The following is an 18,300-nucleotide window of genomic DNA, read 5'->3' as shown; positions in this document are numbered from 1 at the left end:
ACGCGCGCGCTCGAATGCATGTGCCTGTGTACACAAGTGGGGGGGTCCCTTCTTCCCTTCCCCCACAGTCACTGCAGACGCTCTCCCCAAATTGCCTCTAAATCTACCTCAGCTGTCAACATCTGGCCCCCATCTGTCTCCTTCATCCAACCAGACCCCCTGCTCCAGCTCCTGCCACCTCCTCCCTCTCCAGGGGCTGCAGGGCAGACTGGGCTCAAGGCTTCCCCTCCCTCCTGCAGCAGCCCCTGGCTAGGGCTGAGGAACCAGGACAGGTAAGGGAGGGGAGAGCCCCACCCTGGAGGTGCCCCAGGCTCTTGGCAGAGCCAGCTGGAGCCCTTGGAAGCAGCTGCGAATGACTCATCTTACTCGGCCCCCACCCCACCACCTCAAACAGCCTGGAGCTGAGAACCAAGCTCCAGTCCCCCGTAGTCCTGCAGCCTCCAGACCTCTGACCCCACTCAGCCAACCACAAAGCCCTCCCTACCCAGCTCCACTCTCCTTAGAAATCTAGTCCATCACCTCCCATCACCCCCAGAGCTGGGACTCGTCCCATTTTCTTTTATTTATACAAAAAGTTATTTTTTTAAAATATAAGAACCCCCTCCAAGCACCAGCGTCAGTTTCTGAGTTCCACCAGCACCTACCACCCCTTTCACTACCTCAGCCCGCACCCCTTTATGGACACAGCTTGGGGGTCCCAGGGGCGTATGGGGAGGTGGCATGACCAAGGCACACTTTTGGAAACAGACAAGATGGGTCCCTGTTTCAACGTGGGCAAAGGAGGCGATAGTGAAACAAGTTCCTTCCAACACAGAGTTAGGACAAGGACCATAGAAAAACGAAACGAGAAAACAAAAAGGGGCGGGGAGAAAAATTAAGACCAAAAACAAAACTCCAAAAACCTTCACTATGAAGGCAGCAGCTGGGGGAGGGGCATTTGCAAGGGAGAAAAAATGATTTGTTTGGTGGTGACAGCGAGTTGGGACTACAAACCCCAGTGATTTCGTCACTGGGGCCTGACCCCCTTCTTGCCACTGGGACGGCCCCCCACTCTGGAGCTGGCAAGGGAGTCACGCTCTCTTTGGTCTGCGAGAACGCGCCCGTCAAGGTAAGTCGGTGGGGGCACCTGGGGAGGCCGGGAGATGATGGGTGTTCGTTTTCCCTCTGGTCACACCCAGTCCCGAGGGAAAGGCGCCCTCACCCTTGGTCTGGAGTTCCCCAGGGGGGATGAGGGGTGATGTTCCACTCCAGTATGGCAGAACCCCCAAATCCTGTCTCTCCAGATTGCCAACTCCCCACCCCACGGGTTCAAAGTGCAATCCAGCGGGGCGCAGGGCTGGGGGCCTCTAGGAGTCCCCATTCTGCCCCAGAAAGATGGGGAGGCCGCGCGTCCTTGGTGCGGGGAGTTCCTGCAGGTCAGTACTGCGTGGGCTGGTCGTCCTTTCCCACCCGGGGCTTCCGGCTTGGCCTGGGACTTCATGTGCTGGACACTGGCCAATATTTTCTTCTGGTGGCCCGCCAAAGTGACTCCGATTCGGAGCAGGTCCCTGTGGAAGGAAAGGAGAGCTCGGCGAGACCCTGGGGTCCCCGTGGCCGCTCTCCACGCTTGGGTCCTGAGCGGGTCCCAGCCGCAGGATTGTCAGCCAATCAGAAAAGCCAGCGGGGGAGGGAGAACCGAAGTCAACAATTGCCGGGCAGTTTTAGGAGCCTGGCAGCCATCCTTTGCGCAGCCGCAGTAAAGGGTGAGGCTGGCGGCCAGAGGTGGGGGCTTTGGCTTGCGTGCCCAGAAAGGAAGGAAAAAAGAGAAAAGCCCGAAAAATGAGATTAGGGTAGGAGGCCACATAGATTTCCGTAGAGGGGAATGGAGATGTGAGAAAGAAAAGGCCAAACTGGGAGAGGAAGAGCCTGGTGGAGAGGAAGACGAGATTGCTGATGGCTGGAGGCTGAGATAGGGGGAAAAAAGGGAGGAGGCCCCCTGGGTCAGAGAGAGGCTGGGAAGACTTAGGGAGGGATGTGCCCAGGCCCCACGTGGCAGGGGCAGAGTGGTCAGGGACCCTCTGGCTCTAGCCTCCCGAATAGCTGGGACCACAGGCGTGCAACACATGCCCAGCTAATTTTTTTTTGGTGGGGGGGGGCTGTAGATATGCGGTTTTGCTATGTTGCTCAGGCTGCTGTCAAACTCCTGGGCTTAAGCCAGGGAAGCCAGGTCCACCTTGGCCTCCTTAAGTACTGGGATTACAGGCATGAGCCACCGCCCGGCCTTCAGATTTTTTTTTTTTTTTTTTTTTTTTTTTGAGGTGGAGTTTCACTCTGCCATCCAGGCTGGAGTGCAGTGGCTCAATCTCGGCTCACTGCAACCTCCACCTCCCAGGTTCAAGCAATCCTCCTGCCTCAGCCTTCTGAGTAGCTGGTATTACAGGCACACGCTATGATACCCAGCTAATTTTTGTATTTTTAGTAGAGATGAGCTTTCACCAGGTTGCCGATAATGGTCTCGAACCCCTGACCTCAAGTCATCAGCCCGCTTCAGCCTCCAAAAGTGCTGAGATTACAGGCGTAAGCCACCGTGCATAGCCTTTAAGATTTCTATTCCTTCTATTTGTGTTATTCAGCCTGGGGTGAGAGGAGACCCTGGGAGAGAAACGGGAAGGCAGGAAGGGGGAGTAACAGACAAAGGCCAAGCAGGGATACGCTGCCTTTGAGAGGTGAGGAATCATAAAACCATTTCACATAAAAGCTGGAGAGGAGCTCCAAAACCTAGCCCAATCTTCTCCTTTTAGGGGTGGAAAAAAACCCGAGTTGACACGTTGTTACTGTGAGAGCCGGGCCTGGAATGCAGATAGATGTACAGATAATTAGGGAATGAGAGGTGGGGAAGCGCGATGGCCCAGGTCCGTGATGGCAGGAGCTGAGACGGGCAGGCTGGCCCCAGAGAGCCTTTGGGTCCTCAGTTCCAGGGGCTGTTACTATTCCTCTGGGGCCCTTGTAGGCATGGCATGAACGTAATGCAAGAAGACAGCGCTGGCTCCCAAAGCTGACCCCTAAACCCCTGCAGACCCTGTGGGCCTGACGCCAGCCGCCAGCTGCCCTGCTCTGCCTGCCCTCCCTGCCCCACTCCAGTTCCTGCTGCCACTTACTCGGCAAAGATCTGGCTAACCAGCTCGGAGGAGCCAAAGCCAGCGACTGCGAAACTTTCTTTGTATCTTCCCATCTTGATGGCCCGAAGCCACTCACCCACAGAACCAAAAGCTGAATAGTGAGGCTGCCGCTGGTCCAGGAGAGGGTGTGAGGCCCTGGGGGGCAAGGATGGGGAGGAATGCTGAGTACCAGGCCCAGGTCAGGGTGAGGAGATGGAGCCCAACCTTGGAGAGGTGGACAGAGACCCCCCCCCAACACCAAGGGATGGACCCTTCTGGGCGAGGAGTGGGGGCAGAGAGCAGGAAGAAGGGCCCATTCCCTGCCATCCTCACCCACTATTCTCCCAGGCCACGATTAGAAGGCTAGCAGGGTTCCGGATTATCTTGTCCAGGGCACTGACCACCTGGGGGAAGCGGGGCCGGGCATTCCGATCTTTCTGCCAACAGTCCAGCATGAGCTGATGGAGGGAGGTGGGACAGTCTGGGGGCGGGGGCAGCCAGTAGTCCTGTTCCATAGCATTGATCACCTGGAAAGGGGAGGAAGCTCTGGTGAGGCTGTCCAGGGAAAGCAGAGACACTAACAGGCCCAGGAAACGGTGACTTGGCAGATGGCAGGGTAGGAGCCACAGACCCCCCGAGAAAAATCAGAGAGCCAGGAGTCCTACTAGCCAGAGCTGAGGCTGTCTGTGGCTGGAGGTCCCAGTAGCTCTGGGGCTATGGTATAGGCATGTTACCTTCCAACCCTGCCCGTCATCTCTGCATCCTTCTGTGACCCAAATAGGCTATATCCAACTCTTTAAAATTTAGTTGTAGAATAGTAGGAGCTGCCTATGTTGCCCAGGCTGGTCTCAACTCCTGAGTTCAACTGATCCCCCCTCCTCAGCCTCCCAAAGAGCTGGGATTACAGGCATGAGCCACCAGGCCTGGCCCTGTACCCCAGGCCCTTCGATACAAAGATCACTTCTTCTGTCATCTCCATGGTCTCAAGGACCCAGCAGTGATGACTCTCTGTGAACCCACCCTTCACCCAAATCCCAGGTGAGAGAATGTTCCAGAAAAGCTTGGTACCACCATGGGGCACTCACGTCCTCATTGCTCATGTCCCAGTATGGCCGCTCCCCAAATCACATCACCTCCCACATCACAATCCCGTAACTCCAGGCATCACTGGCGGAAGTCAACTTCCAGAAGGCAGTGGCTTCTGGGGCTGTCCAACGGATGGGAATCTTTATCTTTCCTCCCTGCAGAAGGAGGACAAAGGTGAGCCAGGGGACTCACTGAGGAATTCACCAGACCCAGCACATTGGCCCCCCCAGCCTCCCACCCACCTCTGCTTTTTTCCCCCTAGCTTAGGCCCCAAGCATCCTACTCTCCAACTTTATATATGTATTATATATATATATAGAGAGAGAGAGAGAGAGTTGAGACCAGACTTTATATTTATATATATATATATATATTTTTTTTTTTTTAGTTGGGAGTTTCACTCTTTTTACCCAGACTGGAATACAGTAGGAAGATCTTGGCCCACTGAAACCTCCTCCTCCTGGGTTCAAGCACATCTCCTGCCTCAGCCTCCTGAGGAGCTGGAATTACAGGCTTGTGACACCACGCCTGGCTAATGTTGTATTTTTAGTAGAGACAGGGTTTTATCATGTTTGCCAGGCTGATCTCGAACTCCTGACTTCAGGTGATCCTCCCACCTTGGTCTCCCAAAGTGCTGGGATTACAGGCATGAGCCACTGTGCCTGGCCACCGTTCTTTTTTTTTTTTTTTTTTGAGATGGAGTTTCAATCATTTTCCTGGCTGGAGTGCAATGTCATAATCTTGGCTCACCGCAACCTCCGCCTCCTGGGTTCAAGCAGTTCTCCTGCCTCAGCCTCCTAAGTAGCTGGGATTACAGGCATGCACCACCATGTCCAGCTAATTTTTTGTATTTTTAGTAGAGACAGGGTTTCTCCATGTTGGTCAGGCTGGTCTCAAACTCCTGACCTCAGGTGATCCACCCACCTCAGCTCCAACTGTTATTTTCCTACACATCTGGAAGTCGGCTTCCTGGAGCTGACTGTCCCCCACCCACAGCCTGCTCCTGTATCCTCTCCCTGGAGCAAGGCTGCCAGTCGCTCAGTCTCCCACCTTTCCAACCTGCCCTCCCCACCTGGCCCTAAGAGGCTCACACCCGTGGTCCCCAGTGTTACCAGAGAGCTTGTGTAGGTGGGATCGGAAGAGTTCTCAAGGAATCGGGAAAGGCCAAAGTCAGACGCTTTGCAGACGAGGTTGCTATTGACTAGGATGTTGCGGGCAACCAGGTCTCCGTGCATGTAGCTCATCTCGGCAAGGTACCGCATGCCCGAGGCGATGCCCCACAGCATGCCCACGAGCTGGATGACTGTAAACTGTCCGTCGTTTAGCTGCAGAGCAGAAGGAATGGGGACTTGGTGAGGACAGCCCACCCACCGTTTCCCCTCCCATCCACTTCTTTTTTAGAGACAAGGTCTTGTTCTGTAGCCCAGGCTGGAGTGCAGTGGTGCCATCGTAGCTCACTGCAGCCTCAACCTCCTGGGCTCAAGTGATCCTCCTGCCTCAGCCTCCTGAGTAGCTGGGACAATAGGCATGTGCCACTATACCTGACTAATTTTTTTTTTTGAGATGAGTTTCGCTCGTTGCCCAGGCTGGAGTGCAATGGCACTATCTCGGCTCACTGCAACCCTCTGACTCCCAGGTTCAAGCGATTCTCCTGCCTCAGCCTTCTGAATAGCTGGGATTACAGGCATGTGCCACCACACTGGCTAATTTTTAGTAGAGACAGGGTTTCTCCATGTCGGTCAGGCTGGTCTCGAACTCCCGACCTCAGATGATCCACCCACCTTGGCCTCCCAAAGTGCTGGGATTACAGGCGTGAGCCACCGAGCCCAGACAAATTTTTAAATTTTTGGTAGAGGTTCTCACTATGATGCCCAGACTGGTCTTAAACTCCTGGCCTGAAGCCATCCTTCTGCTTGGGTCTCCCAAAGCACTGGGATTACAGGTGTGAGCCACCGCACCTAGCCTCCCGTCCACTTCCTAAACTATTTATCACTTCCAGACCCACCTCACAGCTCACCTGCAGCGCAAGCCCCCTAACTCTCCCAGGTGAGCCCTCCTTCTTTTCTCTTTTTCCAAGATTTCTCGGCTCTTGCTACACTATCATAACACACCGCTTACAGTGGTTCCTGTTTCAACGATAAGCATTCAATCTCTCCCAATTAGATTATAATATAAAAACCAATTTCAACTTTTCCTTCCATTTAACCTGATACACTGTTTTACACCCAGTAAATACTCAACAAATACTTTTCTATTTTTTAGTTTTTTAGACACAGGGTATCGTTCTTTCCCCTAGGTTGGAGTGTAGTGGCATGATCATACTTCATTGCAGGCTTAAACTCCTGGGCTCAAATGATCCTTCGGCCTCAGTCTCTTAAGTAACAAGTAGCTGGGATTACAGGTGCACACCACTGCACCTGGCTACATAAAACATTTTCGCGGGCCAGGCGCGGTGGCTCACGCCTGTAATCCCAGCAATTTGGGAGGCCGAGGCGGGTGGACCACGAGGTCAAGAGATCGAGACTATCCTGGTCAACGTGGGGAAACCCCGTCTCTACCAAAAATACAAAAAATTAGCTGGGCACGGGGGCACGTGCCTGTAATTGCAGCTACTCGGGAGGCTGAGGCAGGAGAATTGTCTGAACCCAGGAGGCGGAGTTACCGTGAGCCGAGATCGCGCCATTGCACTCCAGCCTGGGTAACGAGCGAAACTCTGTCTCAAAAAAAAAAAAAAATTAGCTGGCCATGGTGGTTCATGCCTGTGGCTCCAGGCACTCAGGAGGCCAAGGCAGGAGAATCGCTTGAACCTGGGAGGCGGGGGTTGCAATGAGCTGAGATCGCACCACTGCACTCCAGCTCGAAGGAAAAAAAAAAAACGCCGAGCGTGGTGGCTCACTCCACTAATCCCATCACTTTGGGAGGCCGAGGCGGGTGGATCACGAAGTCAAGAGACCGAGACCATCCTGGTAAACGTGGTGAAACCCCGTCTCTACAAAAAATTCAAAAAATTAACTGGGCACGGTGGCGCGTGCCTGTAATCCCAGCTACTAAGGAGGCTGAGGCAGGAGAATTGCCTCAACCCGGGAGGCGGGGGTTGCGGTGGGCCGAGATCGCGCCTTTGCACTCCAGCCTGGGTAACGAGAGCCAAACTCCGTCTCAAAAAAAAAAAAAAAAATTAGCTGGCCGTGGTGGTGCATGCCTGTGGTTCCAGCTACTCAGGAAGCCAAGGCAGGAGAATCGCTTGAACCTGGGAGGCGGGGGTTCCAATGAGCTGAGATCGCACCACTGCACTCCAGCCTGAAAAAGAAAAAAAAAAAAAAAATTAGCTGGCCATGTTGGTGCATGCCTGTGGTTCCAGCTACTCAGGAGGCCAAGGCAGGAGAACCGCTTGAACCTGGGAGGCGGGGGTTGCAATGAGCTGAGATCGCAGCACTGCACTCCAGCCTGGGGAACAGAAGGCCGAGGGTCATGGCTCACGCCTGTAATCCCAGCACTTTGGGAGGCCGAGGTGGGTGGATAACGAGGTCAAGGGATTGAGACCAACCTGTTCAACGTGGTCAAACCGCGTCTCTACTGAAAATACAAAAAATTAGCTGGGCACGGTGGTGCGTGCCTGTAATCCCAGCTACTCAGGAGGCTGAGGCAGGACAATTGCCAGAACCCGGGAGGCGGAGGTTTCGGTGAGCCGACATCGCGCCATAGCAGTCCAGCCTAGGTAACAAGAGCGAAACTCTGTCTCAAAAAAAAAAAAAAAAACAAAGAATTAGCTGGCCGTGGTGGTGCATGCCTGTGGTTCCAGCTACTCAGGAGGCCAAGGCAGGAGAACCGCTTGAACCTGGGAGTCGGGGGTTGCAATGAGCTGAGATCGCAGCACTGCACTCCAGCCTGGGGAACAGAAGGCCGAGGGTCATGGCTCACGCGTGTAATCCCAGCACTTTGGGAAGCCGAGGTGGGTGGATCACGAGGTCAAGGGACTGAGACCATCCTGTTGAACGTGGTGAAACCGCGTCTCTACTGAAAATACAAAAAATTAGCTGGGCACGGTGGCGCGTGCGTGTAATCCCAGCTACTCAGGCGGCTGAGGCAAGAGAATTGCCTGAACCCGGGAGGCGGAGGTTGCGGTGAGCCGAGATCGAGTCATTTCACTCCAGCCTGGGTAGCAAGAGCGAAACAGGGTCTCAAAAAAAAAAAAAAAAAAATTAGCCGGCCATGGTGCTGCATGCCTGTGGTTCCAGCTACTCAGGCGGCCAAGGCAGGAGAATCGATTGAAACTGGGAGGCGGGGGTTGCGGTGGGCCGAGATCGCGCCTTTGCACTCCAGCCTGGGTAACAAGAGCGAAATTCCGTCTCAAACAAAAAAAAATTAGCTGGCCGTGGTGGTGCATGCCTGTGGTTCCAGCTACTCAGGAGGCCAAGACAGGAGAATCGCTGGAACCTGGGAGGCGGGGGTTGCAATGAGCTGAGATGGCACCACTGCACTCCAGCCTGGGAGACAGAGAAAGACTCTGTTTAAAAAAAAAAAAAAGGCTGCGCGTGGTGGCTGAAGCCTGTAATCCCAGCACCTTGGGAGGCGGAGGCGGGTGGATCACGAGGTCAAGAGATCGAGACCATCCTGGTCAACGTGGTGAAACCCCGTCTCTACAAAAAATTCAAAAAATTATCTGGGCACGGTGGCGCGTGCCTGTAATCCAAGCTACTCAGGAGGCTGAGGCAGGAGAATTGCCTGATCCCGGGAAGCGGAGGTTATGGTGAGCCTATATCGCAACATTGCACTCCAGCCTGGGTGACAAGACCGAAAATTCGTCTCAAAAGAAAAAAAAAAAAAAATTAGCTGGCCGTGGTGGTGCATGCCTGTGGTTCCAGCTACTCAGGAGGCCAAGGCAGGAGAATCCCTTGAACCTGGGAGGCGGGGGTTGCAATGAGCTGAGATTGCACCGCTGCACTCCAGCCTGAAAAAAAAAAAAAAAAAAAGGCCGGGTGTGGTGGCTCTTGCCTGTAATCCCAGCACTTTAGGAGGCCGAGGTGGGTGGATAACGAGGTCAAGATGTCGAGACCATCCTGGTCAACATAGTGAAACCCCGTCTCTAGTAAAAATTCAAAAAATTAGCGGGGCACGGTGGCGCGTGCCTGTAATCCCAGCTACACAGGAGGCTGATGCAGGTGAATTGCCTGAACTCGGGAGGCGGAGGTTGCGGTGATCCGAAATCGCGCCATTGCACTCCAGCCTGGGTAACAAGAGTGAAACTCCGTCTCAAAAAAAAAAAGAAAATTCCGGGTGTGTTGGCTCACGCCTGTAATCCCAGCACTTTGGGAGGCCAAGGTGGGTGGATCACCTGAGGTCAGGCGTTCAAGACCAGCCTGTCCATGATGGTGTAACCCCATCTTAAAAAAAAAAAAAAAAAGCAAGCCACTGGCCCCGCATATTAAAAATAATCTGTTACCTCAAATCCTCAAAGTCCTGAATGAAGGTTCATGATATTCCCCTTTTACTGAATGAGGAAATGGGGCTCAGGGGTCAGGTTGTTGCTAAACGTTGAGCCTGCAGTGAGCTGTTTTGTTTTGTTTTTTGAGAAGGAGCCTCGCTCTGTCACCCAGGCTGGAGTGCAGTGACACAATCTCAGCTCACTGCACCCTCCCCCTCTGAGGTTCAACCAATTCTACTGCCTCAGCTTCCTGAGTAGCTGGGATTACAGGCATGCACCACCATGCACAGCTAATTTTTGTATTTTTAGTAGAGATGGGATATCGGCATGTTGTCCAGGGTGATCTTGAACTCTTTTATTTATTTATTATTTCTTTATTTATAATAAAGATGGGGTTTCACCTTGTTGGTCAGGGTGGTTTCGATCTCCTGACCTCAGGTGATCCACCCACCTCAGCTTCCCAAACTGCTGGGATTTCAGGCATGAGCTACCATGGCAGGCCAGATCTTGAACTCTTGACCTCAAATGATCTTCCTGTGTTGGCCTCCCAAAGTGCTGGGATTACAGGGTGAGCCACCGCACCCGGCCATGCAGTGAGCTTTGATCAAGCCACTACTCCAGCCTGCGGGGACCGAGTGAACCGGGCCAGACTTCACACTCAGCTGCTGGTTTTAGGTTTGACATCCTACGTTTCCTCCTCTTTAGGGTGTCCTATGTGATTGACAGAAAGGAGGACATGAACATGGGACTCTAGCCGGGCACGGTGGCTCATGCCTGTAATCCCAGCACTTTGGGAGGCCGAGGTGGGCTAATCATGAGGTGAAACCTGGTCTCTACTAAAAATACAAAAAATTAGCTGGGCGCAGTGGTGCACACCTGTAATCCCAGCTACACGGGAGGCTGAGTCACGAGAATCGCTTGAACCCAGGAGGCAGAGGTTGCAGTGAGCTGAGATTGTGCTACTATACTCCAGCCCATGCAAAACTCCATCTCAAAAAGAAAGGCACTTTGGGGTCTTTCCAGCAACTTTGGGGGTCTTTCCAACCCCCCACCCTCACCCCCTTCCCCAGGTTTACCATCCAGTTGGGTCTGGCTGTGATGCTCCTGGCCGAAGGGCTCATAGCCGGCCTCAGAGTGTGCCCGTACCTGCACCAGGTAGCTGGCTCCCCGCTTCAGCCCCCGCAGCTCTGCCTGGTTTTCTGATGTTTTCAGGAACCGTACGCTGCTGGGACCCTCAGCGCCCTGTCCAGGAGAAGGAGGGGACTGGCTGTCACCCGGGGCCCAAGTTCCTGCTGCTCTTCTTGCCTCCTCCCCTCACCCTGCGCTCACATCACTAGCCTGCCTGGCAGCTGGTGAGGCCTTTGGGAGAATTTATGTGTGCAAGCCACGTGCTGTGCATTCATAATGTCTTTTTTTTTTTTCAAAGACAAGGTCCCACTCTGTCACTCAGGCTGGAGTGCAGTGACCCAAACACAGCTCACTGCAGCCTCAACCTCCTGGGCTCAAGTGATATTCCCACCTCAGCCTCCCAAGTAGCTGGGACCACAGGCACATGCCACCGTGCCTGGCTAATTTTTTTTGGTACAGTCTCACTCTGTTGCCGAGGCTGGAGTGCAATTGTGCAATCCCGGCTCACTGAAACCTCTGCTTCTTTTGTTCAAGTGATTCTCCTGCCTCAGCTTCCTAAGTAGCTGGGATTACAGGGACCCACCAGTGCGCCTGGCTAATTTTGGTATTTTTTGCAGAGATGGGGTTTCACCATGTTGCCCAGGCTGGTCTTGAACTCCAGGGTTCAAGTGATCCACCTGTTTCAGCCTCCAAAAGTGCCGGGATTACAGGAGTGAGCCACTGTGCCCACCCCTTGCCCCCAAAGCCTTGACCGCTCACACTTCCTGGGAACCCCATTTCATGGCCCCTGCCTCTCCCCTTCAGGCTCTCAGTGACATCCCTCCTGCCGGACCACCAGCTGCCCCAGCCCCTAAGTCTCACCCTCTCGGTCCGTAGTGACATTGACAGGCTCAAATGGGATGGGCCCCGTGTCTAAGGAGGACACCCCGTTCAACGCAGTGACCTCAAAGGCATAGGTGAAGTCAGGACGCAGGCCTCGAACCATCACCCAGGGCTCCACCAGGTCCCGGGGACCGGGATCGAAGTTCAGGTCTCCCCCGCAGGGCACGCATTCCAGGTGCAGGGAGGAGCCGTTCAGGTGGGAAACCACGCTCCGTGGAGCTGAGGGAGGGGCTGCAGGAGACGGGGGTGGGGTGGTGGGGGTGGTCAGGCAGAGGCCGACCTACTCCACAGCGGTGGGGAGAGGGCAGTGGAGGGGCCAGCAGCCATGCTGGCCTCTTGCCTTGGAGACAGCAGGCTTCACCTTGGAGCTAGGGTGCAGCATGCCAGAGGCAAAGGGAGGAAGTCCAGGGAGGGCGGGGGCCATGTCGGGGTCCACCTCAAGGGTCTCTGGTCCCTCCCCAATGAACTGCACCTGGGTGCTGGTCACTTACTGGTGCAGGGCACACCCCGGGGGTCTGTGCGTGCCCGGAAGTACCCAATGCGGCACTGGCAGACAGCTGATCCGATGGTGTTAGAATGGCTGTTGGCTGGGCATGGCTGGCAGGACCCTTCTCCAGACAGGGGCTTGAAGGTGCCCTGGGCACAGGCTGAGAGAGCGAGAGAGAAAGAAAGCATTCATCAACGGTATGCACAAAAACATCCATCTGCACGGTGGGCCTGGTGGCACAAGCCTGTAATGCCAGCACTTTGGGAGGCTGAGGCTGGAGGATCACTTGAGCCAAGGGGTTCAAGACCAGCCTGGGCATGGGTCAGGTGCAGTGGCTCACACCTGTAATCTCAGCACTTTGGGAGGCCAAGGTGGGTGGATCACAAGGTCAGGAGATCGAGACCGTCCTGGCTAACATGGTGAAACCCCGTCCCTACTAATACAAAAAATTAGCTGGTGTGGTGGTGGGCACTGGTAGTACCAGCTACCTGGGTGGCTGAGACAGGAAAATTGTTTGAACCGGGAAGCGGAGTTACAGTGAGCAGAGATGGCACCACTGCACTTCAGCCTGGGCAACAGAGTGAGATCCCATTTCTTAAAAAAAAAAAAAAAAAAAGACCAACCTTGGTGACAGAGTGAGACCACAGCTCTTAAAAAAAAAAAAAAAAAATCCAGCTGCTTTTAAGGCTGATGAAGTGCTAAGGTGGGAAAACAGAAGAAAGATCTCAAAACCTCACCTCTTAAGGGGAGAAAGGAGACTCTCTCCCCAGAGAAGCGGTCCTAACCTTTTATGACCCTGATATTGGCAGTCTGGTGAAGCCCACAGAAAGACCTCTACTCCAAATTATGACTTCAAACGCACACCACAAAATACATAGCAATACCAGGGAAACCAATTAAGCTGAAATGCAATGACTGAAACATGAAGAAAAAAGCGTGGGCTACAACATTTGTGTTTCTTTATTAAGATGTAGCAGCAGGTCTCCTAACCTCTGTAGTACTGAAGTCATCATGAGCAAAAACAATGTTTTGAGATTCTCGAGGCACTTGGAATGGGCTGTAAATACCTGTGATTTTTTTTTTCCTAAGGAGGAGGCTGAGGTGGGCAGATCACTTGAGGTCAGGAGTTCTACCTGGACAACATGGTGAAACCTCATCTCTACTAAAAATACAAAATTAGCTGGGCATGGTAATGCACTCCTGTAATCCCAGCCATTCGGGAGGTTGAGGCAGGAGAATCACTTGAACCTGGGAGGCAGAGGCTGCAGTGACCTGAGATTGTGCCACTCACTGCACGCTAGCCTGGGCGACAGAGCAAGACTCTGTCTCAAAAAAAAAAAAATCATTTTTTTTTCTTCCACCAAAGCTCACAGATTCCCTAGAAAACCAGAGGATAAGAAGCCCTTGTCTAGAGGGAAGGCTACGTGAGTATTCAGTATCAGCAAATTAGAGGAGACTCACAATGAACAAGTGGGGAGAACTTGATGGCTTTGTCCAGACACCAACAAAGTCCCCCCACAGGACAGTCCTGCAGCCCAGGCCAGCCTCCCATGGTCGGCAAGCAGGGAAGTTGGCCAGGCTTCCAGAGAAGTCTGGAAATGAGAAAGAGCCCAGAAAACAGATCCACCCTCCAGTAACCTCAGGAGAGGGAAGAGCATTTAAAACGGAAACTTGGCCGGGTGTCGGCTCACGCCTGTAATCCCACTTTGGGAGGCTGAGTCGGGCAGATCCTGAGGTCAGGAGTTCGAGACTAGCCTGCTTAACATGGTGAACCCAGTCTCTACTAAAAATACAAAACTAGCTGGGCGTGGTGGTGTGTACCTGTAATCTCAGCTACTCTGGAGGCTGAGGCAGGAGAATCGCTTGAACCTGGTTGCAGTGAGCCAAGATCGCTCCACTGTACTCCAGCCTAGGTGACAGAGGGAGGCTCCATCTCAAAAACTAAATAAATAAAATGGAAACTTAAGAAATGGGTCTGGGCTAGGCGTGGTGGCTTATGCCTGTAATCTACCACTTTAGGAGGCCGAGGCTGGTGGATCACGAGGTCAGGGGTTTGAGACCAGCCTGGCCAACATGGTGAAACCCTGTCTCTACTAAAAATACAAAATTAGCCGGGCATGGTGTGGGTGCCTGTAATCCCAGCTGCTTGAGAGGCTGAGGCAGGAGAATTGCTTGAACCCGAGAGGCGGAGGGTGCAGTGAGCCTAGACTATGCCATTGAATTTCAGCCTGGGTGACAGAGCAAGACATGGTCTTCAAAAACAAACAAACAAACAAACAAACGTGGGCCCAAGAGTGGAGTTCATGGCGTTTGTTCAGGACTCTCCCCTGCCCTGGATGAGCAGCATTCTCGAGGGAAGCTCCAGCTCTCACCTCGGCACTTGGTGTTCCCCTCAGCGGCCTCGAACCCTGGAGCACAGCTGCAGCCCGTGACCGGCTGCTCGGCCCACTGGCCGTCCTCACAGCAGTAGAGGCTGGGACTGGGGCCAGGAGTGGGGACGGCGTCCACCACGCAGCTCCCGGCCACGGGCACAACCAGCTCCCGTGGCACAGTCTCCGGGAAGCGGGTCAGGTTCACAGTCAGCTGGGCACACTTCTTGTAGAAGAGGTGCAGTGACAGCAGGGCCATGCAGGCGCCCTGGTCCCGGAAGGCCAGGTAGAAGCCGGCCTTGCTGAGCTGTCCCAGGCGCAGCATCTTCACATTCACCTTCCCGGTGGCCTCGGCCCCAGGGCGCTTCCGGGTGAGATGCTCGGTGGCCACCGTGTCCACCTGCCAGGGTGGGGGAGACACACCGCTGCTGTCCCACTCCCTGAGGACCCAGCAGACTGTCATGTGCTTCCCAGCTCACCCTCCCTGACCTCCTCCATTCCTGTTCCAGAACCTTCCCCCACCTTCCCCAGGACACACTTTCTGCAGGCCCCCACACTGTCCATTCATCCTTGCAAAGCTCCTGCAATGTGCCCAACCTCCAGCCTGCCCCCTGCCCTTTTCAGTCACTTGTTCTACAAACATTTACTGACACTGACGCCATGCCAGGCTTTGATCTCAGAGTCAAGGAGACAGAAATAAATGAATCCTAGGGAAGTTATAAAGTATCCTGAGGCCGGGCTTGGTGCCTCAGGCCTGTAACCCTAGCACTTTGGGAGGCCGAGGCAGGAGAATCGCTTGAGCCCAGGAGTTCGATACCAGCCTGGGCAACATAGCAAGACCCCATTTAAAAAATATAGATATAAAATAAAAATAAACAGGCAGGGCATGGTGGCTCACACCTGTAATCCCAGCACTTTGGGAGGCCAAGGCGGGTGGATCACATGAGGTCAGGAGTTCAAGACCAATCTGGCCAAGATAGTGAAACCCCACCTCTACTAAAAATACAAAAAAGAATTAGCGGGGCATGGTGGTGTGCACCTGTAATCTCAGCGGGGCTGGGGCAGAGAACTGCTTGAAAGAGGAAGGGAGGTGGAGGTTGCAGTGAGCCAAGATTGAGACACTGCACTCCAGCCTGGGTAAGAGGCCCACGCCTGTAATCCCAGCACTTTGGGAGGCTGAGGCAGGTGGATCACGAGGTGAAGAGATCGAGACCATCCTGGTGAAACCATGTCTCTACTAAAAATTCAAAAAATTAGCTGGGCACGGTGGCGCATGCCTGTAATCCCAGCTACTAAGGTGGGCCGAGATCGCGCCTTTGCACTCCAGCCCATTTTGTGAGTCAGGAATTCAGGAGGGCTTGGCTGGGTGGCTGTCACTTGGAGTTGCCATCCAGATGTCAGGGAGGGGTATAGACACCTGAAGGCCTCCACGGTGGGGCATGCATGTGTCTGGCGGGTCGATACTTGCTGTTGGCACCTGGCCTTGGTGCCTCACTGTGGGGGCTTCTGCACAGGGTTGCCGAGTTTCCCCACGACGAGGTGTCAGAGCCTGCAATCCAGAGACAGAGAGGAAAGCTGCAGTGTCCTTTTACAACCTGATCGCATAATTCACACATTATTATTTTTGTAAGATCCAAGTGGTACACAGGCCAGGCATATTCACTGTGGAGGGGGCTCCCCAGGGGTGTGGGTGTTTGGTGGTGGGAATCCCCGGGGATCATCCCGGAAGCTGGCCCTCCCACCAGGCCCCAGTCACCTCCTCCCTCAGATCTACTCTCTGCACCAATAGAATCCTATGGGGAACTTCTGAGAGTAGAGAATCCCAGATGCTACGTGAGATGCTCTGATTCAAACAGGCCTCGAAATCTATCTATCTCTCTATATATTTTATTATACTTTAAGTTCTGGGATACATGTGCAGAATGTGCAGCTTTGTTACATAGGTATACACGTGCCATGGTGGTTTGCTGCATCCATTACCCCGTCATCAACATTAGGTATTTCAGAAACCAGTATTTTTAAAGTTTCTCACAGAAGTTTTGGTGATCACATGGGCCTCTGTAACTGTGTCCCTTTACCATGCTGACAATTAGCCTCAGCTACAGTCAGAATGTGAAGCTCTTTGTCTGTAGCTGTGGTGGTTCTCAGCTGCCGCTGCATATTAGAATCTGTGTTGGGATCTGTGTCTGTTCAGGTGGGGTCCTCTTAAGCTTCTTCTCCCATGGGCGAGGCTGCATTAGGAGAACCCTGCAGTCCAGAAGAGGGGCCTGGTGTTTGCTCAAGTACAGCCATTGTATGCCTTGTTCCCTCCTGTCACAACCCCGTATGGCCAGCAACCATGTGTGGCCGCCAGGACGTGGGGCTGTGCCGGGGGAGGGAAGGGGATTTGGGTACCCCTGACTCTTTCCGTCTGGAGAATAAGAGTTTTGCAGATGAGCTGGGTAATTCTCTATGTTCTGAACCCTCTCCATGTCCCGCCCTTGCCTGCACTTTAGTGTAGTGGTTGACAGTCAGACTTCCCAGGTTCAAATCCTGTGTCTTCTAGTTACTCTCGTGATCTGGGGTGCGCTATTCCAGTTTCTGTGGCCCTGCATCCTGAGCAAGGCAGCTGGATGGGAGTGGTTCTTGCTGCTGCGTATCTTTTATCGTCCGTCTGCTCTGGGATCTGTGGTGTTCACGGTGGGGGGCTCAGAGAGGTGACCACCTACCCACTGGCCTGTTCAGCTGCAGGCTGGGGGAGGGGGTTGTGGGTCCGGAATCCACGAAGGAAGAGCAAGTGTGATTTGCTGCTGAATTCAAGCAAGAATTCCAGCATGTATGGGAAAGAGAGCAGTTTATAAAGATTCCTCGGGTTTTGCTTTGAGACAATGGGGAAATATACGTGTCATCTGCTGAAATGGGGTTGGCTGAGCGAACAAGCTTAAGGTATTTGGTAAGAGTGTTGTTTTGAAAAGAAGACATATATGAGGCCAACAAACATGAAAAAATGCTCATCATCACTGATTATTAGAGAAATGCAAATCAAAACTACATGGAGATACCATCTCACGCCAGTTAGAATGGCGATCATTAAAAAATCTGGAGACAACAGATGCTGGAGAGAATGTGGAGAAATAGGAACACTTTTACACTGTTGGTGGGAGTGTAAATTAGTTCAAACATTGTGGAAGACAGTGTGGTGATTCCTCAAGGACCTAGAAATAGAAATTCCATTTGACCCAGCAATCCCATTACTGGGTGTATACATAAAGGATTATAAATCGTTCTATTATAAGGACACATGCATACGTATGTTCATAGCGGCACTGTTTACAATAGCAAAGACCTGGAACCAACCCAAATGCCCATCGATGATAGACTGGATAGGGAAAATGTGGCACATATACACCATGGAATATTATGCAGCCATCAAAAACGATGAGTTCACATCCTTTGTAGGGACATGGATGAACCTGGAAACCATCATTCTCAGCAAACTGACACAAGAACACAAAATCAAACACCGCATATTCTCACTCATATGCGGGTGTTGAACAATGAGAACACATGGACACAGAGGGGAGCATCACAAACTGGGGTCTGTGGGGGGATCTAGGGGAGGGACAGTGAGGGGTGGGGAGTTGGGGAGGGATAATATGGGGAGAAATGCCAGATATAGGTGATGGGGAGGAAGGTAGCAAATCACACTGCCATGTGTGTACCTATGCAACAATCTTGCATGTTCTTCACATGCACCCCAAAACCTAAAATACAATAAAATATATATAAAAAAATTTAAAAAAATAAAGT

General features: G+C 53.0%; 1 protein-coding gene across 1 annotated transcript in view; it reads right to left on the bottom strand.

The window, feature by feature from the left end:
- Window positions 1–535: 535 nt before the first annotated feature.
- The window catches only part of LOC135271863 (ephrin type-B receptor 4-like), a 39,450-nt gene continuing 21,685 nt past the window's right edge, over window positions 536–18,300 (bottom strand). Inside the window, 11 exon segments of the mRNA XM_064369882.1 lie at window positions 536–1,547; window positions 3,138–3,293; window positions 3,471–3,664; window positions 4,223–4,378; window positions 5,336–5,548; window positions 10,722–10,791; window positions 11,504–11,537; window positions 11,635–11,886; window positions 12,147–12,302; window positions 14,515–14,911; window positions 15,929–16,060. Of these exon segments, the coding sequence (XP_064225952.1) occupies window positions 1,169–1,547; window positions 3,138–3,293; window positions 3,471–3,664; window positions 4,223–4,378; window positions 5,336–5,548; window positions 10,722–10,791; window positions 11,504–11,537; window positions 11,635–11,886; window positions 12,147–12,302; window positions 14,515–14,911; window positions 15,929–15,952 (2,031 nt within the window). The 5' untranslated portion in view covers window positions 15,953–16,060 and the 3' untranslated portion in view covers window positions 536–1,168.

Source organism: Aotus nancymaae, unplaced genomic scaffold, assembly GCF_030222135.1.
Source record: "Aotus nancymaae isolate 86718 unplaced genomic scaffold, 86718_ANA_hifiasm-v0.15.2.pri h1tg000094l, whole genome shotgun sequence".
Lineage (NCBI taxonomy): Eukaryota > Metazoa > Chordata > Mammalia > Primates > Aotidae > Aotus > Aotus nancymaae.
Note: the sequence above shows the minus strand (reverse complement) of the source record. Positions and strands in the feature narration are given on the sequence as shown.